Source organism: Cydia fagiglandana, chromosome 20 (assembly GCF_963556715.1).
Source record: "Cydia fagiglandana chromosome 20, ilCydFagi1.1, whole genome shotgun sequence".
Lineage (NCBI taxonomy): Eukaryota > Metazoa > Arthropoda > Insecta > Lepidoptera > Tortricidae > Cydia > Cydia fagiglandana.
The window spans coordinates 11808697-11824678 of record NC_085951.1 but is presented as its reverse complement, the minus strand read 5'-3'; the positions used below and the strand labels follow the sequence as shown (position 1 = coordinate 11824678).

Genomic DNA, 15982 nt, shown 5'->3' with positions numbered 1-15982 from the left:
GATACACAACCTTCTCTGAAGCTGCGCGGACAGCGGCAGCGCGCTCCGTTTCTCTTCTCTTTCTCGGAAGGTTCTGTATCCGATTGTGGCTATTTTTTTATGTATGTTCACCGATTACTCCGAGACCCGTGATTCGATTTGAGTAATACTTTTTTTATTACCAAGGCTCGAAAAAACCTACATAATTGCTACTTGTTATATTTGACAGTTAGTCCACATGGTGACATGGGCCCGCGTGACGCCCGTGGAAGCTCTGTCGTACTTCAGCCGGCAGTACCCGCCGCACCCGCTGTCCGCGCAGGCCGCCGTGTCCGCGCTCACGTCCTACCCGTCCTCCGCCGTGCTGCTGTACATCCCGCAGCTGGTGCAGGCGCTGCGCCACGACACGGTACGTGTCGAGACATGTTACAGCCGGCAGTACCCGCCGTACCCGCTGTCCGCGCAGGCCGCCGTGTCCGCGCTCACGTCCTACCCGTCCTCCGCCGTGCTGCTGTACATCCCGCAGCTGGTGCAGGCGCTGCGCCACGACACGGTACGTGTCGAGACATGTCACATGCCCCCCAATACAGCTTCATGTTATGTCACGTGGTCGCGCTCGGTGTAGATCTATCACGTCCAGCTCGGATATCTCGGTCGCATTTTTATCACCTGTTATGTCATGCGTCACTTTCACACTTTCATATTTGTTAGAACGTTATATGCATGGCGACAGATGATAAAAAGGCGACTATCTTAGCCCTACAGGTACAGGACTACCAACCGGTACCTTGTGAATATTGAAAAATCATAAGGTTAATTTTGTCAGCAGATCGTTCTACTTACAAAATTAAAATTTAAAAAAAAAACTGCCTCGGCTGAACTACAGTCGACGTCGAAAATATGTTTACATTTTTCACCTTATTACAAAGAAGTAAGGTGCAAAAGTGTAAACATATCTTTGACGTCGACTGTACATACAAGATACTGGTTCCGTAGCCACTAACATTATTGACTCACCGAAACTTACCCAGCGCCGCGAGTTAGAATCTCGGCGGAGACATTTTACCATCTTTCCTTTATTTCAAATATGTCAAAAGATACAACCAAATAACATAGATTGATAATTTCAGATGGGCTACGTGTCGGAATTGATAAAGTCCCTCGCGCGCAAGTCGCAGGTGGTCGCGCACCAGCTCATATGGAACATGCATACCAACATGTACACCGACGAAGAAATGCATAACAAAGACCGTAAGTTTACTTATAGCGGAAGCAGTTATAAAGTTGACCCAAAAATTTTTTATTAAGCTATGAGCTTCATCACATATGTTCCTTGAGTAATTCTAAGCATTTCAAGCCTGAAGTGGGGGGGAGGGTGGGGTACAAAGACGGCCGCCATCCGTCATCTTTAAAAAAAATCTACTCTGATCCTGGTGGGTACTAGGGCAAGTTTGGTATCATTTTCGTATAAACCAAAGACGTAGAATTCATTGCTGATATTTGTTTTTTCAATTTCATAGTAATTTTACAAGAAAAACGTAAAAAGCGTTACATAACTGACTCCAGTATTACTGGCGTATTCTAATTTTAATAGGATATGATTGCGATCTGGATTTGGTATGGTCTGGATCGGATCTATCAGTGTGAAAAGGGGCTGTCCATAAATTACGTTGACGATTTTTGACCCCCCCCCCCCTATAATCATCCAAAAATCATGCTTCAAATGACCCCATTTCCTCCTACTTCATGCTACCGTCATCCGATATGCAAACCCCCCCCCCCTAATTTGAAATGACGTAATTTATGAATAGCCTCAAAGTGTAATTTCTAAATAACCATAATCGTCACTTTTGACGCTGACAGGTAGATCCGATCCATACCTAATCTAATCCAGATCGAATTCATGTCCAATACTTAAAATTAGAATACACCTGTTAGGGGCTGTTTAGAGAACGTCATCTATTTTTGCCGATTTTTGACCCCCCCTCCCCCTCTAAAATCATCCAACCATCATAATTCGAATGACCCCCCAAAATTAAATGATGTCATTTTTAAAAAAATGCGTTTTTAGCTTAATTGTACAAGATGGTCGTGATGGTGCAGCCAATGTCATTAGCTATTTATTTATTATACCTTGATTTATTATTGTTTATAGTTTAGTAGTTAGTGAGTTTAGTTTCCTTTTTTTACCCACGACGGAACGGAGACGGTATTTACTCATTGAAGCACTTTTTAAACAAGCGAAGAATAAAACAATACTAGAGTCAGACCAAGAAAAGTCTGCAGCGGATTTGATAGCCCACGCAGTGCAAGTGTTATTTTAAAAGTCAAACTTCTATGAAATTATGACGTATAAAGAACACTTTCACTGCGTGGGCTATCAAATCCGCTGCAGACTTTTCTTGGTGCGACTCTGACGTCATTATTTCTCGGTACAGCTGTTCTTTACGACACACTGGAAGCGTTGACAAAGAATATAGTGGACACACTCTCGGGGCCAGCCAAAGCGTTCTACGAACGAGAATTCGACTTCTTCGGGCAGATCACGAACATCTCCGGAATAATCCGACCGTACCCGAAGGGGGCAGAGAGGAAACGAGCATGCCTTGAGGCCTTGAAGAATATTAAGGTATTTGTTAAAATTATTTTCGACCTTATCTCTTTCGTATAAGGTCTTAAGTTGGAGAACATAGTGGACACACTCTCAGGGCCAGCCAAAGCGTTCTACGAACGAGAATTCGACTTCTTCGGGCAGATCACGAACATCTCCGGAATCATCCGACCGTACCCCAAGGGGGCAGAGAGAAAGCGGGCGTGCCTTGAGGCCTTGAAGAATATTAAGGTATTTCTTAAATTTATTTTCGACCTTATCCCTTTTGCACAAGATCTAAAGTTGGACAACATAGTCGACTCACCTTACTAACCTCGGGCGTCCAAAAGAGCGATAATTCGACTTCTTTACACAATATTAAGGTATTTTCATTGTATATTAAACCATAGGGTTTAATGTATATCATCTAAATTTTTTGATAGACTTAACTACAGTAAATATTAAAAACATAAGTAGATGGATTATTTGATTTATTTGAGAGGTGCTATGAAAAAGGAGGGAGTTTAATGAAATGGCGGGCGACAGAGAGTTGAGATCATTGAAAATGGTATTACGCAGGAGTCTCCAACCTTTTTGATCCGCGGGCCACGGTTAAGTCTATGCTTTCTTTTCGCGAACAGTTGTTTGCTGATCTCCTTTAGGGCAATCAAATTGATTAAATAAAGATGCTGCATTGTTTTTGTATATGTATATTGATGGATGTGTTTTATGCAGGTCCAACCAGGATGTTACTTGCCGTCCAATCCAGACTCCATGGTACTGGACATCGACTATAAGAGCGGTAAGTTTGCTGATAAAGCTAATATCCTTTAGTACCGTTTGGTAACTAAAAATTGGTAACCAGCTTCGAAACGGGAAAAAAATACCAATTCGTAACTGGCTTCAAATTGGGACTTTTCCATTACCGATTTGTAACCACGTTTGGTAACCGGTTTCGAAACGGGAAAAAATATCCCGCGTTGTAACTGGTTCCAAATGGGAATTTTGAAGTGGTTCATTAAGTTGTATTAAGGCTGGAAAGTAGAGATAGGGCAGTAAAGGCAGCTTGCTGTCACTCGAAAATGGTCTTGGGAAGCCATCTCTAACTGTTTAAGTGCTGGCAATTGACATTCACAAGTTTTTTGATAAAATGTATAGTCAGCGAAAAATTATCATTAAAACTTAAAATAAACGTATGCAATGACAATAGGTCTGAAGTGCTTTCGTATGTACCTACCTACACCGTTTTACCTTCGATTTGGTAGAATAAACTCCGATCAGTAACTCTCGCCCAATACGTAACCGGCTACAAACAGGTAATTTTGGATTCCCATTTTGTAGCCGGTTACAAAATTTAGTTACCAAATGGTACCACTCTGGCCTAATTCGTAACTGGCTACATATAGGGAATTTTAGATTCCCATTTTGTAGCTAGTTACCAACCGGTACCACGCTGGCCCATTACGTAGCCGGCTACAAACTGGGAATCTTGATTCCCATTCTGTAGCTGGTTACGAAATTTTGGTTACCAAACGGTACTAAAGGGCTAATATTACACATTAATAACTTTAAATTAAATTTTAATCTTTTACCTCTAATCAATAAAGTTTCAAATATTAAATAAGAAAGTTCCACAGCCGTACCCCAAAACTCGATACCATATTTTAAAATAATGTTGAAGTAATCATAGTATGTATAACCCATTTTTCTTGTGTTGCGCAGGTATAGTGCCACATAAAATAGTAGAAATAAAATAAAATGGAACTACAAAAATTCCAGAATATGACAGTTAGGTAGGAAGTGGCTCCCTCAATTATTTCTACAATTTCTTGTCGGACTATATTTGTATTTTAATTAATGGTCATTGCATACATGGTTATCGGTGTATTAAATTTCCCGTTGGAATATAGGCTTATTAACTAGGTCTAAGCTGAAGAATGATTCGACATAACGAAATATATATCGTCGGCCTAAATCGCAAACCTCGTACCTCCTCCGGGGGAGTTACGGGGTTTGCGAATATAAGTATTGTTGTCCAAGGTAGCAATTACTAATTTCCTTGAAATGGAGTTGCGAGGTTTGCGATTTACGCCGACGATATACGGCTATCAATGTGTACGTTTTTAGGCACACCGATGCAGAGCGCAGCAAAGGCGCCTTACCTCGCACGGTTCCGTGTCCGCAAGTACGGTATCGCCGAGATGGAGGCGGTCGCAATGGCCATCGCGGCCGGTGAGGACCCACCTGCTGTAAGTTATTAATAACAAGCTTTTACAAGCTTTTTAGCTTCCTTTTAGGTGTATGTGAAGTCCCCAATCCGCATTGGGCTAGCGTGGGGACTATAGCCCAAGATTTTACCACGGAAATCATTGTTCCACGCTGACGCAGTCAAGTATAAAAGCTAAAAATTAAAATAATTTTAATAATATCAGCCTATATACGTCCCGCTGCTGGGCACAGGCCTCCTCTAATGTACGAGGGCTTGGGCTAGAGTCCCCGCGCTGGCCGAATGCGGGTTGGGGGCTCTAAGACCCACGGACGCGATATCGCACACCCGATTTCATACAAAACTTATTAAGGTGCCGTAGGTTCAGAAAGGCGTGTTTTTGAAAAATCATATTGGATTTTTACGTAACAATACGGTTGCCAAAAATTTAGCAATCTTAGGCCCACTTGCATCATTCCACTAACCTGGGGTTAACCGGTTAAACCTGGAGTTGCCATGGTTACCCATACAATTTGATACTAGGTTAACGGTTTAACCCCTTGACTCCGGGTTAGTGGGATGGTGCAAGTGGGCCTTAAGAATTTCCTCTAGCGACTTAAGCGAATCGAATTCTGATTTTTTTTTGACTGTTTACTTTTATATTTCTGATACAGGAGGAAGGCAAAGACCGCTTCACCTCCATGGTGGCGGAAACGTGGCAGGCGGCCATCTTCAAAGTGGGCGACGACGTCAGACAGGACATGTTGGCGCTGCAAGTGATCTCGCTGTTCAAGAACGTGTTCCAACAAGTCGGGCTCGACCTGTATCTGTTCCCGTATAAGGTGGTGGCCACGGCGCCAGGAGTGAGTTACAGTTATTCGTGTATGCCTTCATAAGTGAGGGCCGCAAAAAGATGTGACGACGCGCTCTTAGTGCGAAATAAATAAGATCGTCTCAGAACTTTTTGCGGCCCACGTTGTGTAACATATTATTGCTGATGACTGTAACACTTCATGAACCCAAGTAGCTATTTGGGCTCATGTTTGAAGAGTTCCCTCGGTTTCTCTACGTTTCCATCATCAGATTCTGACTTAAAGGGATTAACTTTCATACAAAAAATATTTATTTTTTTCTAATTAGTCCAGACCTCATTCATAAATCAGGGAACATACACTTATTAAGATCACCACAAATCAAACATTGCTTAGATTAAATGATAAAGGCCATCGTATTTTCACAGTGTGGTGTGATAGAGTGCGTGCCCAACGCGAAGTCGAGAGACCAGCTCGGCAGGCAGACGGACATCGGGATGTACGAATACTTCATTAAGAAATATGGCGACGAGACCACTAGAGAATTCCAGGTACCAAAGCGATGCTATTCATTAAATTGAGACATGTTGTATGTCTCTATCTATGTTAGAGTGACAGATGAATGAAGACAAACGAATTATGACTCAAATACATTATTGTTGAGCGTTTGTAATTATCAATCAAGATTTTATTGGTTGTTCTTGTATAAAAAATATTATTTATCATCCTTTTTCACAATATAGCCATACGATAAAAACATAAGTACTTATTTATTGTGTACCACGAAATGGGTTCGCCTCAGAATAATGCCGACCCGAGAGTCAGCGCTGATCTTCCGGCGAATGCATTTGTGATTCTCGTTTCGTCATAAACATTTAGACGATGCGAGTTTCATTACATTGCGGTTTTTGATCGGGCGGTTGAATTGGACATAACCAACAGTCCGTAATGTAACTAAAATCGCATGCAAGTTCGCGCGCCGTCTAAATCAGGCCTTTATTCTCGTTTGAACATCCATGCCATTGAAATAGAGTCCAAATTTAAAACTTACCTGACAATACCTTGTATCCCCCTTATTCATAATCGTTTACTATGTAAGTGTAAGTTGACAAGCCGATAATAATAGTTTGTCCCTTTCCGACGTATCGGTATGATGGAAGGGACAAACGATTATTATCGGCTTGTCAACTTTAGTAAACGTTTATGAATAAGGGGGTATGTGTTTGTGTTTAGGCGGCCAGGAGGTGTTTCGTGACGTCAATGGCGGCGTACAGCGTCATCGGCTTCCTGCTGCAGATCAAGGATCGGCACAACGGCAACATCATGCTGGATACAGACGGACATATCATACATATAGGTCAGTGCAGTACCCGGTGATAAACATGGCTTTTTGGTGTGATTTTAATTACGTACTTAGTGTAAAATCATTTTGAATTACATTAAACAATGATATAAATGATGATGTTATGTTACTGATGTTGTTGATTATTATATCGGGTGGGGTCTAAACTATAAACAATAAGTTTAACACCCACACAGTTCTTTTAAACTCTGAGAAATTGATACTTAAACAAGTAAGTCGATATAGATATACATTTTGGTGGTTCATCGTGTTGAATCACAACAGCCCACTCGAGAAACATCGACTAATACCGCCGTGATCCGGGTGACCCAAAAAAAAGCGTTAAAGCGTCTGCCGCGCATGTAGAAGACGCTGGTTCAATCCCAGCCCTGGGCACTGGACGCCTTGGTCTCTTCTTCTTTCGTATATGATATGACATCTATTGCAGTATAAATGTTCACGGGTGATATGATGACGTCTTGATGAAATTTATTTTGATGAAATAATGATTTTGTTGTCAGATTTCGGGTTCATGTTTGAGTCATCGCCGGGCGGCAACCTGGGCTTCGAGCCCGACATCAAGCTGACGGACGAGATGGTGATGGTGATGGGCGGCAAGATGGAGGCGCCGCCGTTCCGCTGGTTCTGCGAGCTGTGCGTGCAGGCCTTCCTCGCCGTGCGGTAAGAGTATACTCCGCCCAGGCTTGGAGCCCGACATCAAGCTGACGGACGAGATGGTGATGGTGATGGGCGGCAAGATGGAGGCGCCGCCGTTCCGCTGGTTCTTGGAGCTGTGCGTGCAGGCCTTCCTCGCCGTGCGGTAAGAGTATACTCCGCTCAGGCTTGGAGCCCGACATTAAGCTGACGGACGAGATGGTGATGGTGATGGGCGGCAAGATGGAGGCGCCGCCGTTCCGCTGGTTCTGCGAGCTGTGCGTGCAGGCCTTCCTCGCCGTGCGGTAAGAGTATACTCCGCTCAGGCTTGGAGCCCGACATCAAGCTGACGGACGAGATGGTGATGGTGATGGGCGGCAAGATGGAGGCGCCGCCGTTCCGCTGGTTCTGCGAGCTGTGCGTGCAGGCCTTCCTCGCCGTGCGGTAAGAGTATACTCCGCTCAGGCTTGGAGCCCGACATCAAGCTGACGGACGAGATGGTGATGGTGATGGGCGGCAAGATGGAGGCGCCGCCGTTCCGCTGGTTCTGCGAGCTGTGCGTGCAGGCCTTCCTCGCCGTGCGGTAAGAGTATACTCCGCTCAGGCTTGGAGCCCGACATCAAGCTGACGGACGAGATGGTGATGGTGATGGGCGGCAAGATGGAGGCGCCGCCGTTCCGCTGGTTCTGCGAGCTGTGCGTGCAGGCCTTCAGCGCCGTGCGGTGAGAGTATACTCCGCCCAGGCTTGGAGCCCGACATCAAGCTGACGGACGAGATGGTGATGTTGATGGGCGGCAAGATGGAGGCGCCGCCGTTCCGCTGGTTCTGCGAGCTGTGCGTGCAGGCCTTCCTCGCCGTGCGGTAAGAGTATACTCCGCTCAGGCTCGGAGCCTGACATCAAGCTGACGGACGAGATGGTGATGGTGATGGGCGGCAAGATGGAGGCGCCGCCGTTCCGCTGGTTCTGCGAGCTGTGCGTGCAGGCCTTCCTCGCCGTGCGGTAAGAGTATACTCCGCTCAGGCTTGGAGCCCGACATCAAGCTGACGGACGAGATGGTGATGGTGATGGGCGGCAAGATGGAGGCGTCGCCGTTCCGCTGGTTCTGCGAGCTGTGCCTGCAGGCCTTCCTCGCCGTGCGGTGAGAGTATACTTCGCTCAGGCTTGGAGCCCGACATCAAGCTGACGGACGAGATGGTGATGGTGATGGGCGGCAAGATGGAGGCGCCGCCGTTCCGCTGGTTCTGCGAGCTGTGCGTGCAGGCCTTCCTCGCCGTGCGGTAAGAGTATACTCCGCTCAGGCTTGGAGCCCGACATCAAGCTGACGGACGAGATGGTGATGGTGATGGGCGGCAAGATGGAGGCGCCGCCGTTCCGCTGGTTCTGCGAGCTGTGCGTGCAGGCCTTCCTCGCCGTGCGGTAAGAGTATACTCCGCTCAGGCTTGGAGCCCGACATCAAGCTGACGGACGAGATGGTGATGGTGATGGGCGGCAAGATGGAGGCGCCGCCGTTCCGCTGGTTCTGCGAGCTGTGCGTGCAGGCCTTCCTCGCCGTGCGGTGAGAGTATACTTCGCTCAGGCTTGGAGCCCGACATCAAGCTGACGGACGAGATGGTGATGGTGATGGGCGGCAAGATGGAGGCGCCGCCGTTCCGCTGGTTCTGCGAGCTGTGCGTGCAGGCCTTCCTCGCCGTGCGGTAAGAGTATACTCCGCTCAGGCTTGGAGCCCGACATCCGGACGAGATGGTGATGGTGATGGGCCGCAAGATGGAGGCGCCGCCGTTCCGCTAGTTCTGCGAGCTGTGCGTGCAGGCTTTCCTCGCCGTGCGGTGAGTTTATAGTAATCTGTTGTCCCCCTCCCTTACGACATCGGTTATATTATGTCAAGTATATCAACTGCTACCCTCTCCGTAAACCTAATTGCAAAGATATGGTGACCATTAGCTCCAACGATTGTCAGGTAAGAGCGTTGCTATCTTACGCGCCCGTGGAACTCAAGGGGTTAACCAAATGTTCTTAATACCCAAATACACCCTAGAGTAGTATTCAATCTAAAGCAAACATTTAACTCTTTCACAGACCATACCAAGAAGCCATAATATCCATGGTGTCCCTCATGCTGGACACCGGGCTGCCCTGCTTCCGCGGGCAGACCATCCGCCTCCTCCGCTCCCGCTTCGCGCCCAACTCCACGGAGAAGGAGGCGGCTGCCTTCATGCTGTCCGTAATAAGGAACTCCTTCCTCAACTTCAGGACGAGGACGTATGACATGATACAGTATTATCAGAACCAGATCCCGTATTAATTTGTAGATGTTGGGGAAAAATTGAGATCGAAGGCCAGAGGACACCGGATATGTGCGCTAAAATGTAGCCATGGTATTGTGACACTCACGTGTCACTGGCAAGACAGAGACAAAACACATCCTTATCACGTAAATACATCATGGTGAAGAAAAAAACATCCTGGTCACGGCACCAAATTGTAACACGTAAATGTCAGTGTCCCTCATGCTGGACACTGGGCTGCCTTGCTTCCGCGGGCAGACCATCCGCCTCCTCCGCTCCCGCTTCGCGCCCAACTCCACGGAGAAGGAGGCGGCGGCCTTCATGCTGTCCGTAATAAGGAACTCCTTCCTCAACTTCAGAACCAGGACGTATGACATGATACAGTATTATCAGAACCAGATCCCGTATTAATTTGTAGAGGTTGGGGAAAAATTGAGATCGAAGGCCAGAGGACACCGGATATGTGCGCTAAAATGAAGTGATAATATCCATGGTATTGTGAAACTCGCGTGTCACTGGCAAGACAGGGACAAAACATCCTTATCGCGTAAATACAACCTGGTGAAGCAAAAAATATCCTGGTCACGGCACCAAATTGTAACACGTAGATGACAGGATCGCTCATGTTGGACTATCCTGCTTGACCTGCGTCCGCGGGCATACTATCCGCCTCCTTCAGTCCCGCTTCGCCCAACTCGGAAAAGGAGGCGGCTGCCTTCATGCCTGTAATAACTACTAATTCGGAATTTGATTACAGTTAGATATTCGCACTGTGTCGTTGCTTTAGTAAAAGAATGTCGTCTTATTAACTGAAGACCGAGGTATACAGATAAATACCTATTTTGTGCTTGGACTTCACATATAACTTGACATTCAAAATTAAACCTTGTAGTTCTAGATATAAAGTGGCACTCAGGTCTGAGAAATTGAGTAGGTAACTAAAATCTTGATAGCAATAATGTTGGAGCTAAAATCATTGAAATCAAGGTGATGGTGAATTAGATGTTATGTACTTGTATTTAAGAATGAAACTCTTATAATGATGTTATTATGGTGATCAGTGTTACTACAACATTTTTGAAATACCAAATTCAAGACAATTATATACATATACAATTATGAAGATGTTTTGGTAGATATGATATTTTTAATTCCTCGTAGCTCCTTTCCAGTGTATAAATTATTATTTTCAACTGCTTATCAATTCTTGTAAAGGAAGACAATTATTTAGAGGTGTGACTGTTCATTATCTGCCTCTATCGGAGCATCGAGAGGCAGACCCACTGTATCTAACCCCTTAAGTTGCCTTAACGCCAGGCCGACGACTCATACCTGCCAACATTGTATTCTGAGAGATTTCTAGATTAGCTAAATTATTTATTTTCTTATAAGATTTAACCATTTTTAACTATTGTTTCTGACGTGTCGGTGAATCAGATGTTAGAGTAGGAAATTAGTATTGTTCTCCTATTAGGTTATTTGCAATGGGAACTCTCAATATGGCAAACCATTTCAATATCTACTTTGTCAAAGCTTTTCGGTCGCACTATCTGTATGTACATTGTATAACGTTTATTTCCCTTTTTTCTATATCTGCTAAATTAATAATTTATTAAGTAGATTTTATGTGTTTAGACTACGTATCGACCAGAGATGTGCGAGATGCGTAGCGAGGGATGTTTGTTAAGAACCAATAGAATCACTTCATTTGTTTTGCTCGCACAGCGTGCAGTGATTGTATTGGTTTTTAAAATAAAACACATCCCTCGCTACGCATCCTTGCACATCTCTGGTGGAAACGTAGCCTTAGGCAAAGTATTAACCTTTTGAACGCCACAGACGGCAATTGACGTCAACGCAAAATCGTAACAACGACGCCAAAGACGGTATTTGACATCGATCGCTTTTTGATGAAAATCTACTGAAAAACACCGCACTTTTAGGTTGGCATTATTTATTCATAAAATTAAATTTTACCCCCGTGGCTTCAGTGGCACGGCAAATGGATGTGTTGTTTGACGTTCAAAATGTTAAAATGTATTTTGCTACTTGTACCAGTACGATGATTTATTTCTGTAGGTATATCAAATATGAATGAATAATAGGGGCTGTGCTATTGTTTTCAAATGAAATATATAAAAATTTTACCTTCCAATAAAATTATTATTATGTTTCCTATCCACATCGGATATCTTCATTGAGAGAGTAACGCGATCGTTGACCAATGATGCCGCTAGCGTCTATGTAGTCGCTCCGCCCCACGCCGTGACGTAGTTCCGCTTCCACTTCCTGCGAACCGTTGCTCGCTTCCCGCCACTCGCCACCGCCATGTCATTGTTGAGGAGAAGTACCGTCGGCATAAAAGTAGCCTAGTAGCCTGCCAGGAAGGCATTACTCAGATATCCGATGTGGATAGGAAACATAATAATAATTTTATTGGAAGGTAAAATTTTTATATTATGTGTTCCGTACTCCACATCGGATATCTTCATTGAGACCTGTTTATTATCTCCTGGTGGCGAGTTAGCGGGCGCGCAAGCGATAGGGCTACACCTACTGTCATAGAACTCAGAGAACGAATAAATATGTATACACCATATTGCAACCCATGAAATCACAGTGACTCGTTATAATGTGAATTACAGGAAATTGAGAATTGAAATTGTAATCTCAGGTTCGAAACTGGTTTAAGAGAATTCTCATTCGAAATCGCATCCGATCCGCAGAATCTCGGCGAGTCATGTTCCCAATTAACATAAGCGAAAATATCGCTAAGTGAATAGCTTCCCAGCCAATTTAGTTATTAAGTACATCGTGGATCAAAAGCAATCGTAGGCGAGGCCGGCTTGGATGAGACTGTGGCTGAAAGAAATAAGCGAAGTGTCCCCTAACATTTTGTGTAATTCTCGCAAGGTGACGTACCCAGACTACCTACTTATACTGGGTCTATACTTTATTCCGGAGCTTCTAAGAGTCCAGTCGGTAAGACACGTTATCTGGTTTAGAGCCGAATTTCGGACACAAAATAATAGCGTTAAAGTTATCTATGTAATTGCCCGGGCTACAGTGTAGTAGAGTAAGGTCATTGACCCTGCTGCCTGATGCTAACAGCAAAAGTGCGGCAGCTATTCTATCGTACTTCTTCTAACGTACCTAACGTTGTAGGGCTATTTAAATTAGGGCAAGTAGATGTCTCGCGTCCCAAGCTGGTGCTTTGGGAGGCGCTGGTCTCGCTATTAATGGCGTTGGAAGAAGGCATAGTGTCCGATAGTGGTTCATACACAGCACTTGTGAGAGGCTTATGAACGAGTATCGTTCTGAAAGCTAACATGGATAATAGAAATAGACGTCTGAGATAGCTCGCTACTTCACTGGATAGAGGTACCTGGCAGTTGATCTTATTTTTGATGCACCATAAAGACCGTTTCTACATTGTGGCCGTACATGCAGCCTAGACAAGGGGACGATCTAGGGGCTCCCGTTACTGTTTTCTATACAAACACAGTACCGGAATCGGGAATATCCGGTTCTTCCATATTAGTGAGACAGTGACAGTTGCGTTTCGTTCGCTACGTAGCGTTAGACCTTGGCATGTTATATGCATGCGCCAGTCACGCCAGTAGCGGACGTCACTCCTGATCCCGCCAGCTCGGTGTTGGAGCGTCCTATCTGACAGGAGCTACGCCTCATTCTTAAGGTCGTTGACTCGTAAGGGAGGGCGGTCTGACGTTGTGTTCACTAGGACCGCCAGTAAATTGCAAGCTTACCACAGCTGCTTTAAGACTCCTTATCACGCCGTCGCAGTACACAGACTAGGCTGGGAGGTGGAGACATCCATGCCAAGTCTCACAGGCAGCTGTCAAAGGTCGTGGTAGCAGTTCAATGAGTCTGTTAAGAAATACCGTGGCACAGTGCGAGGGCTCTCGAAAGCGGAGGCCGGCCAACAAGGCGCCTGTCAGGTGAAGACAGTCTCGGCGGCTGCTGGGCGCAGCTGCCACTCGGGCGCGCAGTGACTTCTTGATAAACCGTTGCCCTCGGGGGTTGTACCGACCTGGCAAGTAGCAAGCAACCAGCGCGACCTGTAGACGATCTGCTGGCATCAGCAGTTTTTGCGACAGCCGTAGTAACGGAAGGGATGTAGTGTCGCCGTCGTTTTATGTATACTATACCGGTGCGGTTGTATGTTTACACTTCTGTCGTCAGCGCTGCAGATGCGGCCCGTTAACGGTTACTCTTCGCTGAAAGGGCCTTACCTCGTACATTGTCTACCAATATTGGAGATTGTAACGGACTGCTTGCATAAGATGAGGAAGAAAGTGGTGCGAGGCTTTCGGCAGCTCCGTGTTGCTGGGGACTGCGAAGGCTTCACCTTTCTCCATGAACTAAAGTTTGCGAATTTGAGACTGAACAGAAGGCATTGAGTCTCATTTCTGCGAGAAACTCTGCAGCAAGGCAGGCCTGTATGTCGCGAAAAAGAAAACTTTCAATCGGTGTGTTGTGCCGCGTGTCCCACGTGATGTCTAGGAGCGTGATGGTCTAATTCGCTTTATCCGAAGAGACACCCTATATCGAGTTAGTATAGGGCATCGAGTTAGTAGCATGCTTTTAAGGAAATCGAACTGATGAAATCAAGTCTAAAATCGATTTTGGCGCTTTGCGTAACAAAACTGTTTCGATAAAGTCGAATACAGACAGATGGAAACTGCTGGAGTCCTCCTGGCCCCTTTCTCTTAGCACCGGAAACTCAAGCTTGTTCAGGCGCAGCGGGTTTATTTGTCCCATTTTGTTTATTATGGCTTTTCGCACGAGTTCGTCTTTGTAAGACGGAACTTAAGCTGGAGAGCGCGAGCAAGCAGAGATAATTATGTGAAGTCTGCAGACCTTTTCGATGCCTTTCACCTCGGTTTCGAGCGGTCGCACAGGCCTTGTCGCTAGCTGTTCTCTGGTTGGACCACTCCATGGCCTCGAGAAGTCGTAGGAGCTTCGAAGCGACACAGCGAAGTCGATCAGCACCTTTATGAAGCCCGGGAACACGACGTATTTTCCTCTGAGTATCGACATATCTTACCGCTTTCAACTCCGGGCAGTCGAGCCGCGCTAGGACGGGGCTCTTTACGACCTTGTCTGCCGTCGCCGGAGGATTCTTTAACCGAAACCAAGAGCTTAGCGGTCTGTTCGTGCTGTACCATACTATACCTATACCTGCACCATAGCTATAGGCGCCTGCGTACCTCAATGGAACCATGTGGACAGGACAAAACTGATACTGTGGCGCCCAGCGAGCAAGGGACGACATCGTCGTAGTTGCAGCATCGGTGGGCAGCATCGGCGTGATTGTGGCAACCGCCGCCGCTCGGGAGGCGCCGGTGCGTGAAGCTAGGGGCGCCATCGTGGCGGCCGGCTCGGGGGGGCACCGGTGCCTGAGGCCGGTTCATGGCGGCCGCCACTGGTTCGGAAAGCGCTGGTGCGTGAGGCGAGGACCCATAGTGGCGGCCCGCTCTAGAGGCGTTGTCGCGTGAGGCGGGCGGCTCCATCGTGGCGGCCGCCGCCACCGGCTCGGGAGGCGCCGGTGCGTGCTGCGAGAGGCGCCATCGTGGCGGCCAGCTCGGGAGGCACCGGTGCATGAGGCGGTCGCCGTCTGGCTGGCTGGTCTGGGAGCCACTGCTGTGAGGCGAGAGGCGCCATCGTGGCGGCCAGCTCGAGAGGCGCCAGTGCGCAGGTGGTGGTGCCATCGTGGCGGGCGGCATCATCGTGGCGGGCAGCGCCATTGTGGCAGCCGCCGCCACCGCGTCGATGCGTAATGCGAGAGGTGCCATCGTGGCGGCCAGCTCGGGGGGCAGGCGGTGTCATCGAGCGGGCGGCGCCATCATGGCGGCCACCGTCGCCAGGCTCAGGTGCGAGAGGCGCCGTCGTGGCGGCCAGCTCGACAGGCGCCGGTGCGCGTGACGGACGTTACCGGCACGGGAGGCGCCGATGGCTAGGCTCGTAGTTGCACGCATCATCACGGCGACGCTGTTGCCCTCGGCGGTGCTATCGTGGTGGCCACACCGGCGCGTAGGTCACCAGCGACGTCATGACGGCCGGCAACCAACGCGGCGATCGTCGCTGTACTC

The 15982-nt window shown here is 47.1% G+C and overlaps 1 protein-coding gene across 1 annotated transcript in view; it reads left to right on the top strand.

The window, feature by feature from the left end:
- Positions 1-10742, top strand: part of LOC134674485 (phosphatidylinositol 4-kinase alpha) — a 61030-nt gene extending 50288 nt beyond the window's left edge. Inside the window, exons 30-39 of the mRNA XM_063532584.1 lie at positions 209-532; positions 1110-1230; positions 2418-2608; positions 3305-3371; positions 4697-4818; positions 5450-5638; positions 6016-6138; positions 6821-6944; positions 7451-7610; positions 9661-10742. Coding sequence (XP_063388654.1) covers positions 209-532; positions 1110-1230; positions 2418-2608; positions 3305-3371; positions 4697-4818; positions 5450-5638; positions 6016-6138; positions 6821-6944; positions 7451-7610; positions 9661-9886 — 1647 coding nt within the window. The 3' untranslated portion in view covers positions 9887-10742. The remainder of the gene's footprint in view (positions 1-208; positions 533-1109; positions 1231-2417; positions 2609-3304; positions 3372-4696; positions 4819-5449; positions 5639-6015; positions 6139-6820; positions 6945-7450; positions 7611-9660) is intronic.
- The last annotated feature ends 5240 nt before the right edge of the window (positions 10743-15982 follow it).